Raw genomic sequence first — 11,767 nt, forward strand, 5'->3', positions numbered from 1 at the left:
AGATAAATGCATTGCCATTCAGAGTGCCGTTCAGGGACAAAGTCTTGATGATGACATACGCAATATCTCAAAAGAGAAACGGGAACACCTTTCTGCTGCATTACGCGATAACACTGCTAAGTGAAAGAGTTCGGGATGCCCGTGTATTACGGGAGAAGCAAACATATGGACTTGATAAATTCATTGGTCTAGCAAGCGAAAAATGCATTCAGTAGTTACAGAGGTCATTTAAGCAGAAAACACATTTAATCTCGTAAAGAGGAAACACAATCGGTACCACATTGCAAGAAACACCTTAAAGCCTTATCAAATATGCGCATAAAGCAAACCATACCAATCTGTTTTCTTAAACATGAATATGTACAATCCACATGTGCACATGATAAAGGACTTGTGGTAAGACTTTTGCTGAATTCAGAAAAAACGTAGTTAGGTTTTTCTGTGTTTACTTCGGTTTCCTCGACCCTTTAAAGAGGCCCGTCCGTGAATGAACTGTCACGTATTCATCGAGCAGCATAACTACAAAAAAGCCAACTCTGGTAATTTTTATATCACTACCACGTCAGCAAATCGCGGCGCCCGGGTGTAAAGCTCCAGAGCGTCTTCGTTGCCACAGGTGTAAAATAAGGAAATGTCTAATTTTCCTATTCAACTGATACCAATCAATCCAGCAAGACTTGATGATGTCAAAATATATAATTCCGATAAACTGCGAGATTTACAGTCATTCCGATCGCGGACTTTGCACCTCAACCGTTCTTCCGATCCCGTCTTCGGCGTTCATTTTCTATAGAAATTATCGTTGCCCGGGTGTAAAATTCATCGACACCCAGGTGTAAGCACCGGCGCCCTGTCAATACGATTGAACCCGGTGACATTGCAATGAACTCAAATGAGAGTAAAAATCACATGTGATTTTCAAATGGTATATGATTGTAGAGGACATTTCAAACTTATCTACTTTGTTTGATCATCACAATCTTTTGTTTTATAATATAAGGTGTTTTTCAAGTTGGAGACGAGAGTCAACCACATTCTAACTAAAGACACATTTATTATGATGCTATTGTTCCATGCACGTTCCCATTTTTAGCCAACTTAGTACTGCTGTATAAATCTTCAGACACAATGGACAGGTATTAGACGGACGTCATTTCAGACTACATTGTCCTGCTGTATAAATCTTCAGACACAATGGACAGGTATTAGAAGGACGTCATTTCAGACTATATTGTCCCGCTGTACAAATCTTCAGACACAATGGGCAGGTATTAGACGGACGTCATTTCAGACTACAAAGTCCTGTTGTACAAATCTTCAGACACAATGGACAGGTATTAGACGATTCTTTGTCATCTGTTGTCTGTCTTATGGATCTATAAAACAATATAAAACGTATTAACCTTTGACATGGTAAACCGCAGATTTTTCCTACGTGAGAATAGAATATCCAAACTTATATTTTTATACAAAGTTTTGTTAAACAAAGGGTTGACTTGATTTGTTATCGATTTTTTATGTAGTGATACAAGAGATTGATGTTGGTATATTATTCTTTGAGATAGTATGGTCCTTTGTGATTGGGCGGTATTTGGTCAAAATCCCTCAAGGAAGCCGCTATAGTGCGCTGACAAGGATTTTCTCAAAATAGTAACGGTGACATTGAACTTAACCCAAGAACCGTGAAACTCAAACCTGTCGGAGATATGATCCTTTATAATTTTATGAAGTTTTAAATGCCTCACGAAATGAAGCCGTCGGAGCACTGACAAACTTAGGTGTTAGGTACGTACATACGTATCATATCACGTGTCTGGGTTTCTTTGGTAATTGAGAAGTCGTCGTTACAAAATTCAACACATTTGACCCTGTGAAAATAGACGCGAGCATTTCATTTGAATAAGCTTAGTAGCCCTTCACCCCGACATGCTATCGCTCAATATCTAGGTATCCGGATCTATTGGTGGTTATTGAGAAGTCACTGTGACCTTGACTGCAGGTCAAGATCATTCATTTGAACAAACTTGGTAGTCCTTTACCCCAGCATGCTACAGGCTTAATATAGGGTCCCTGGTAATATTAGTTATTGTAAAAAGACTCACGCCTCGAGCAGATGAGCAGATAAGCTCAAAACGAGGTCAAGGTCAAGATCTCTCCAACCTGTCGTTTCTTAAACATAATCCTCATGTCCGGAGATAAAAGTATAAGTAAAAGTCCATTTCGTCCCCGATATGATTGTACAAAGACATATCAGTGAACGGAACCTTTACGTATGTGCGAGATATATCATACAACTGATAATGAACCTTTACAACTGATAATGAACCTTTACAACTGCTAATGAACCTTTACAACTGATAATGAACCTTTACAACTGATAATGAACCTTTACAACTCATAATGAACCTTTACAACTGATAATGAACCTTTACAACTGATAATGAACCTTTACAACTCCTAATGAACCTTTACAACTGATAATGAACCTTTACAACTGATAGAATCTTTACAACTCCTAATGAACCTTTACAACTGATAATGAACCTTTACATCTGATAATGAACCTTTACAGCTGATAATGAACCTTTACAACTAATAATGAACCTTTACAACTGATGATGAACCTTTACACATGATAATGAACCTTTACATCTGATAATGAACCTTTACAACTGATGATGAACCTTTACAACTGATAATGAACCTTTACAACTGATAATGAACCTTTACACATGATAATGAACCTTTACATCTGATAATGAACCTTTACAACTGATAATGAACCTTTACAACTGATAATGAACCTTTACAACTGATAATGAACTTTTACAACTCATAATGAACCTTTACAACTGATAATGAACCTTTACAACTGATGATGAACCTTTACAACTCCTAATGAACCTTTACAACTGATAATGAACCTTTACAACTGATAGAATCTTTACAACTGATAATGAACCTTTACAACTGATAATGAACCTTTACAGCTGATAATGAACCTTTACAACTAATAATGAACCTTTACAACTGATGATGAACCTTTACACATGATAATGAACCTTTACATCTGATAATGAACCTTTACAACTGATGATGAACCTTTACAACTGATAATGAACCTTTACAACTGATAATGAACCTTTACACATGATAATGAACCTTTACATCTGATAATGAACCTTTACAACTCATAATGAACCTTTACAACTGACAATGAACCTTTACAACTCCTAATGAACCTTTACAACTGATGATGAACCTTTACAACTCATAATGAACCTTTACAACTGATGATGAACCTTTACAACTGATAATGAACCTTTACAACTCATAATGAACCTTTACAACTGATAATGAACCTTTACAACTGATAATGAACCTTTACAACTCCTAATGAACCTTTACAACTGATAATGAACCTTTACAACTGATAATGAACCTTTACAACTGATAATGAACCTTTACAACTGATAATGAACCTTTACAACTCCTAATGAACCTTTACAACTCATAATGAACCTTTACAACTGATAATGAACCTTTACAACTGATGATGAACCTTTACACATGATAATGAACCTTTACATCTGATAATGAACCTTTACAACTCATAATGAACCTTTACAACTGATAATGAACCTTTACAACTGATGATGAACCTTTACAACTCCTAATGAACCTTTACATCTGATAATGAACCTTTACAACTCATAATGAACCTTTACATCTGATAATGAACCTTTACAACTCCTAATGAACCTTTACAACTCATAATGAACCTTTACAACTCATAATGAACTTTTACAACTCATAATGAACCTTTACAACTCATAATGAACCTTTACAACTCATAATGAACCTTTACAACTGATAATGAAAATAAAACAGAACCTTTACGTATGAGGTAAATCCACTGAGCCATACTTCAGTTTAAGGTTATTTGAACATCTATTGTCATACATCACAGTTGATACGTGTGACGTATGAGAGAGTGATACTTGTTGTAGTAAGTGTTGGTACAGTATTGCACATGCATTCAGGATGTCCGTGGTTGAACAACTATTCTATTGTCCCTTTCTTATAGGCTATGATGAGAATGTGCCTCAGGCTATGAAATACTTTGTAGAACAATAGATATAACACATGTCTATGTCTAAAATGTTTTCCTTTGTATTGTAACTACCTTACTCTCGTGGTTTCCTTTAATAAAGTCTTGATTTTTGTAATCACAAACAAATTATCCCCATGGGTTTAGAGTTTTACTTTACTCACTGACACACACAACTCAAGGAAGGTGAATGATTTGCATGTACTCTGAGCGTGATCGGTGTAAGGAAACTTGAGGTATATTGCACGGAAACGAATTTTCTTTTTTTCAGCAACAGTGACAGTGACCTTCATCTCTGAACCTGACAAGCAATCCCGAGCAATTTGGTAAGTAAGATATGCATGAAGTTTGAGTTTGATCGGTCAAAGGTAACTTCAGTTATTGGACGGACATCTCTGTTTCGTTTCTGAGATCTGCGGTTACAGACTTTTACTAGGCTCTATATCTGTAAGCATCTATCCTTGATATGGAGTGTTAATTTGTATATGATTGTGGTAGTCTGAATGAAAATATTTTTATGATACTAAAAGTGCGTCCGCAGCCAGAAAGAAGTTGCGAAAGATAAATCACATTTATGAGAAAACGCCACCACACATCACAGAAGTCATTCAAGACTTATATTGATGTTAAATAGTGATTAGATTGATGTCAAACATGGATTTAATGACGCCACCGACACGGACTTCGACATAGTGATACATCTATATCGCCTTCTTTTTGCAGGTGGCACAAAAATGAGAAATCAAATATCTGATGTAGCGACCATCTTACCACAAATAGCACCAGCACCATCGCTGTTTACATTGACACAATGTGGGTCTGTCCAGCCATCGTGTGAACAGCTGGCTAGAAAACTCTCGGTTCCAGTACACGACACCAAATGCAGCCAAATTTGTCCTGAGCTCACGGCGCCCACGAAAGGCTGTCCCCCACTGAAAGATACAAATATGTTCTTGAACGAGGTCTACTGTGACGTATTCGTATTTTTCATTAAAAAGAGGCGACTGGGAGGTGAATCCATCAAAGAATCGTACAAATAACAGGATACCAGCACATCTTAATATACGTTGAAAAAAATTAGGAAAAATAACAATCTGGATAGGAAGGGCAGTTATTCAGTTAATTCAAACATTTTTTATTTTCAATGAAATTTAAAAAGGACATCAAGAACAAGTGTATGAATAAAACATGTCATACACTTAACGGTAGACATCAGGGACTCAAGTCCACCAACAGTGTCTACTATCTGTACGTTAAACATCGGATACTCCAAGTCCACAGACAATGTCTACAACCTGTTGTCTTAAAGAATTTTACAAAAGATGCACTCAAATACAAGCTGTAGCGTACAGCTGTTTACGGGTTCGCTATAGGTACCGAGACAAATTAATAAACGTGGTATTGGAAGTATTAATACAAATGTAAATCGGATATCGCTATATCAAACAGAAATACAAAATATACTAACCGACAAATTAACTTGTATCTAGTTGATCCAAGCAAATATATGCCTGTATGATGAAATGCTGGTTACTTGTTATCGACACATTACATCATTACATCTTACAGACATATTTACGTGTATCCTAGTTATCGACACATTACATCATTACATCTTACAGACATATTTACGTTTATCCTAGTTATCGACACATTACATCATAACATCATACAGACATATTTACGTTTATCCAAGTTATCGACACATTACATCATTACATCTTACAGACATATTAACGTGTATCCTAGTTACCGACACATAACATCATTACATCATACAGACATATTAACGTGTATCGACACATAGCATCATTACATCTTACAGACATATTTACGTGTATGCTAGCTATCGACACATTACATCATTACATCTTACAGACATATTTACGTGTATCCTTGTTATCGACACATTACATCATTACATCTTACAGTCATATTAACGTGTATCCTAGTTACCGACACATAACATAATTATATCTTACAGACATATTAACGTGTATCCTAGTTATCGACACATTACATCGTTACATCTTACAGACATATTAACCTGTATCCTTGTTATCGACACATTACATCACTACATCTTACAGACTTATTTACTTGTATCCTAGCTACCGACACATTACATCATTACATCTTACAGACATATTTACGTTTATCCTAGTTATCGACACATTACATCATAACATCATACAGACATATTTACGTTTATCCAAGTTATCGACACATTACATCATTACATCTTACAGTCATATTAACGTGTATCCTAGTTACCGACACATAACATCCTTACATCATACAGACATATGAACGTGTATCCTAGTTACCGACACATTACCTCATTACATCTTACAGACATATTTACGTGTATCCTTGTTATCGACACATTACATCATTACATCTTACAGTCATATTAACGTGTATCCTAGTTACCGACACATAACATAATTATATCTTACAGACATATTTACGTGTATCCTAGTTATCGACACATTACATCATTACATCTTACAGTCATATTAACGTGTATCCTAGTTACCGACACATAACATCATTACATCTTAGAGACATATTTACGTGTATCCTAGCTATCGACACATTAAATCATTACATCTAACAGAGATATTAACGTGTATCCTAGTTACCGACACATAACATCATTATATCTTACATACATATTTACGTGTATCCTTGTTATCGACACATTGCATCATTACATCTTACAGACATATTAACGTGTCTTTGTTATCGATACATTACATCATTACATCATACAGTCATACATGTATTTAAGTGTATCCTAGTTATCGACACATTACATCATTACATCTTACAGAGATTTTAACGTGTATCCTAGTTACCGACACATAACATCATTACAGCATGCAGTCATATTAACGTGTAGCCTAGTTATCGACACATTACATCACTACATCTAACAGACATATTTACGTGTATCCTTGTTATCGACACATAGCATCATTACATCATACAGTCATACATGTATTTACGTGTATCCTAGTTACCGACACATTACATCATTACATCATACAGTCATATTAACGTGTATCCTAGTTACCGACACATAACATCATTACATCTTACAGACATATTAACGTGTATCCTAGTTATCGTCACATAACATCACTACATCTTACAGTCATATTAACGTATATCCTAGTTACCGACACATAACATCATTACATCATACAGTCATATTAACGTGAATCCTAGTTACCGACACATAACATCATTACATCTTAGTCATATTTACGTGTATCCTAGTTATCGACACATAACATCATTACATCATACAGTCATATTTACGTGTATCCTAGTTATCGACACAAATCATCATTACATCTTACAGACATATAATTTATGTACATTCCATTTTCAAGACACATAACCCTTCTTTACATCTGAGCTTACCTGTATCCTAGTTGTCGACACACAACAAGGGCGTCATTCGTGTCCCAGCTATGATCACACACTGTGCCCCAGATACTATTATGACATATCTGTACCCGGCCTCTGTTCGGTGTGGCTCCGTCCAATAACCTAAGGCTGTCTAGGGAGATACAATGTTAACATTTGATATATTTTAAAACCTTTTAATGACATTCATTGATTCATGGACATAACACTCATAACATAACAATTGGAGAAACATACTAATATAAGACCGCATTTGCGTTTGTAAACTGGTGAACTCCTATTTAAAACAACGATATAAATCCCTCCGCTATTCTACACTGACAAACTTAGAAAAAAAAAAATGCTGAACATCAAAACAAGAGAGTTAAGAGTTTCAAGTCAGAACAGTATATATTCACTGTATCCGATAATTGATGAAATTGGTAGAGCGAGGATGACAAAATATATTGCTAGTAAACGTGACCTCAATTTGGATCTCGGGGGATTCAAATACAAACTCGTATGAGAAAGAGATGACCGTTGTACGCGTATATGTAGCGCGAGGACGTGGTTCGGCTACGTACGCACGAGCCTATCCCGCCATCCCCTTGGCGCGTGGTCGCGAGGGCATACTTCTAATGCCCGTGCCGCCCTTCGGAGAAAGTACAGAAGCATTTTAGCATTATTAATCAAATACCGAAGAAAATTAACACAAATAAATTTCAATGAAGACACAGTTTACATACTTGTATACTTACTTTCTGACATAAGGGTACACGTGGCCGTGACTGAGGACCACTGCCCGTTAGCGTTACACGTCACGTTTACGTATTCCTCAAGGTAACAACGATCACTGTTACACTTGTAGGTGATACTGTCCCCACAGGTCCTCGAATAGGAAGTCAGGGTGGCGTGTTGAGAGGTAGGATATTCTGGACAGTCTGAATGACAGAGAAGTACCAAGACTACCGAAATAGCACCTCAAATAACAAAAGTACAAAACGACCACGATGAATGATGAAGAAAAAGGTATAATCCAGCTGCTAGGTATTCTCTACCACAGGCGCTTACATAGAAAATGAGATTTAAAAAAGAAAAGAAAAAAAGATACTGTTTAAAGTGATTTACACTGTACACATTACCAATGCAATATCATATTTTTAAATTCCCATTTTCTATGCAAGCCTATGTGTTCTCTACTGGTTTTAAAGATCACGGTGGTGATCAGCGACTACGCAGCCCTTGTTGACTTGATCATGTATATTCCTTAACTTACGGAGTCCTTAAATGTCATCTAGACAGTGATCACTATGATATTCACCAGTGTAAGTTAACAGAAGTAACTTGACTATGTTAGTACATATCTTGGCTAATGCTGCGTTTACACCAGGCCCCGATGTCCACGATGCCCACGATTTAAGAGAATCGAGATGGAGGTCGTGGAGGGTCGTGGAGGTCGTGGTCGTGGAGGGTCGTGGTCGTGGAGGGTCATAGTCATGGAGGGTCGTAGTCGTGGAGTCGTGGAGGTCGTGGAGGGTCATGGAGGGTCATGGAGGGTCGTGGTCCTGGAGGGTTGTGAGGGTCGTGGAGTCGCGGTCGTGGAGGATCGTTGTCGTGGAGTCGTAGTCGTGGAGGGCGTTGAGGGTCATGGATGGTCATGGAGGGTCGTGGAGTCGTGGTCGTGGAGGTCGTGGTCGTGGAGTCGTGGTCGTGGAGGGTCGTAGTCATGGAGGGTCGTAGTCATGGAGTCGTTGAGGGTCCTGGAGGGTCGTGGTCGTGGGGGGTTGTGAGGGTCGTGGAGTCGCGGTCGTGGAGGATCGTTGTCGTGGAGTCGTAGTCGTGGAGGGCGTTGAGGGTCATGGATGGTCATGGAGGGTCGTGGAGTCGTAGTCATGGAGTCGTGGAGGGTCCTGGAGGGTCGTGGTCGTGGAGGGTTGTGAGGGTCGTGGAGTCGTGGTCGTGGGGGGTCATGTAGGGTCGTGGTCGTGGAGTCGTGGAGGTCGTGGAGGTCGTGGAGGGTCGCGATGGGTCTTGGGGTCGAATCGTAGTGATCATGTGGGAACTTGGCGGAATCGCGATGATCGTAATGATCGTGGCAAAAGTTTTGACTGCCACGATTATCCCGATTTGACGCCAAATCGTGAGACAGCGTAATAGAACGTGGGACGCGTAATAGAACGTGGGACAGCGTAATAGAACGTGGGACAGCGTAATAGAACGTGGGACAGCGTAATAGAACGTGGGACAGCGTAATAGAACGTAGGGCAGCGTAATAGAAATAGGAAATCGTATTAGAGCGTAGTAGAGATTTACAGGGCGTAACTTGATGCGCTATCGTAGGGGATCTTGGTGAATTTGGAAACACGAGTCCTTCAAGTTTCACTAGGTCTGTGTTGAAAAGTTGTGAATAGTGTCCCAACAGGTGCCTTCTGTCTACACTCAACCTTGGTCTCACCCAATAAGATCTTGGACTTCTTTTCTCTCTCTGTGCTATCCTGCCTTGTTCTATGCCATGCTGCTGTTGTATCGTTTTCTTTCGAGCAATTTACGAATGAATTTAAATTGACTATTCAACATCCTCTTCATCTCGTGGATCCATGGATGTCTTTGGAGAGAATGAGAGGGTAACGTTAATTTTAACTTCAACCCTACTGTTTATATCAGATCGTGCAGCAAGCGAGGGGATCCTCCTTAAATCATGGATATAAATCGTAGAAGATCTTACTGAACTTCATGAACGTGAGAGATTTCAGTAGAACAGAGCAGAACGTGACCGAACGTTGAAGCATATCATGGTGGTCGTAGGAGAACGTGCGGGGACGTTGTGGAAATCATGGCAGTTATTGACTTTATAATTGGGTTGACTTCGTAACAAAACGTAACAGTTTGAGAGCGTAGGGAAACATAGCAAAACATAGAAAACGAATATCGAATGGGAAAAAACTTGGAGCTCCAAACTTTTTAGGAATTGTAGAGATCGTGGAGACCGTGGCCTAGTGTAAACGCAGTATAACCTTCGACCTTGCTCTTGACATGTATTTTGTTGAGATGTTTGTTAATTTTTCAAAAAGTGCTAAATATCATCACATGTGGTCATAAAATTACACTGCTCAAAATAACAATGCCGTTATGCTAACAAGTACAAAAAGACACAACTGTTATGAATGATGCTTCAGAAAGTAAACCATTTGACGCGATATCAGTCAGAAAAATATTTATCTTTGAGGAAATATTGCTCCTGTGAGATTCGTTATAAACATGTTTTACTGTACTTCGAAATAAGAGGTTTGTTTCGGGTGAAGTTGACTTAGATTCAAAAGACACAATCAGAAAACTTCAGCACATTCCGTAAATGTGAAAACATCTTCTCGTTAACGGATGTTCCATATGTTAGCGATTGTCAATAGACACTGGTCTGGACAGTGAAACACAAAGGCACAACGACAATACAAGATCCATACAACAGGTATTATCCATGTCAATAGATTTTCGTATATCTCAAACATTATAATTATATACAACACGTTTCAGTATGGTGGTTCATTAATGCTATTTTAGCTTTTTGGCCCTCCAGATAACATGCTCCGTATCTTATGTCATTCGACATTTGCGAGAATTGGAGAAATTTTGCCTCCCGTTCACTCTTGCACACCTGGACTATTTTGCTTCAGGCATATGATGTTTGCTCTCTTTTCAGAAGAGACATTGTCTCTCTAATTCTCGCAAATGTTGAATGACAATAAATACCGAGCGGCAAAAACGCATCAAAACTAATGTAAAAAAGTGCCAAAACATGCGAAAATGCAAAATTTTACCTTGACGAAAATGAAACTAATTAGCCGACATATTTCCGTGCCTAACTAATCCAACACTGTTGTAATATACGGACATCTATTGACATACTTCATACATACATTTTTTCACGTTTGAATGCCCCATGTTCTTTAAAGGAACACACCTGTCAAGGTCTTCGATGGCCACATTTGCACACGGCCCAAGCTTATCCTACAAGTTTAACACATTTGACATGCATATCATTATGAAGATAATTACACAGTGGAAAGCAGTTTATCTTTAAGGGAGGGAGATCAGGCACCACAATTATATCGACTTTGAGTATTTAACTCTACAAGAGAAGTGACCAAATGAACTTAATAACAAAACAGATTTGCAAGCACATCGACAAACTATCATCACCGTCTGAGGAGCAGCTACTCTTCAGATTACTGAGAGAAAAGA

The 11,767-nt window shown here is 38.2% G+C and overlaps 1 protein-coding gene across 2 annotated transcripts; it reads right to left on the reverse strand.

The window, feature by feature from the left end:
* Positions 1–349: 349 nt before the first annotated feature.
* On the reverse strand, positions 350–11,527 carry LOC117337559 (scavenger receptor cysteine-rich type 1 protein M130-like). 2 transcript variants are annotated; one of them, XM_033898591.1, is made up of 5 exons: positions 11,443–11,527; positions 8,287–8,469; positions 7,544–7,682; positions 4,883–5,043; positions 350–1,376 (listed from the first exon to the last, which is right to left on the reverse strand). In XM_033898591.1, the coding sequence occupies exons 1-5, from the start codon at positions 11,465–11,467 to the stop codon at positions 1,369–1,371; spliced, it is 516 nt and encodes a 171-aa protein (XP_033754482.1). In that variant the 5' UTR covers positions 11,468–11,527; the 3' UTR covers positions 350–1,368. The 2 variants fall into 2 exon arrangements, with proteins under 2 accessions (XP_033754482.1, XP_033754481.1); XM_033898590.1 differs by lacking the exon at positions 350–1,376 and having other exon boundaries at positions 4,840–5,043.
* Positions 11,528–11,767: the final 240 nt, after the last annotated feature.

This window comes from Pecten maximus, chromosome 11, assembly GCF_902652985.1.
Source record: "Pecten maximus chromosome 11, xPecMax1.1, whole genome shotgun sequence".
NCBI lineage: Eukaryota > Metazoa > Mollusca > Bivalvia > Pectinida > Pectinidae > Pecten > Pecten maximus.

Excerpts from the sequence above, each read along its gene's own strand:
- LOC117337559 (XM_033898590.1), bottom strand. The coding sequence starts at position 11,467 with ATGGGGCATTCAAACGTGAAAAAAT. Across the intron at positions 8,470-11,442 it reads GCATTCAAACGTGAAAAAAT|ACTGTCCAGAATATCCTACC; the intron begins GTATGTATGAAG and ends TCTGTCATTCAG. Across the intron at positions 7,683-8,286 it reads GTGTACCCTTATGTCAGAAA|ACAGCCTTAGGTTATTGGAC; the intron begins GTAAGTATACAA and ends GTATCTCCCTAG.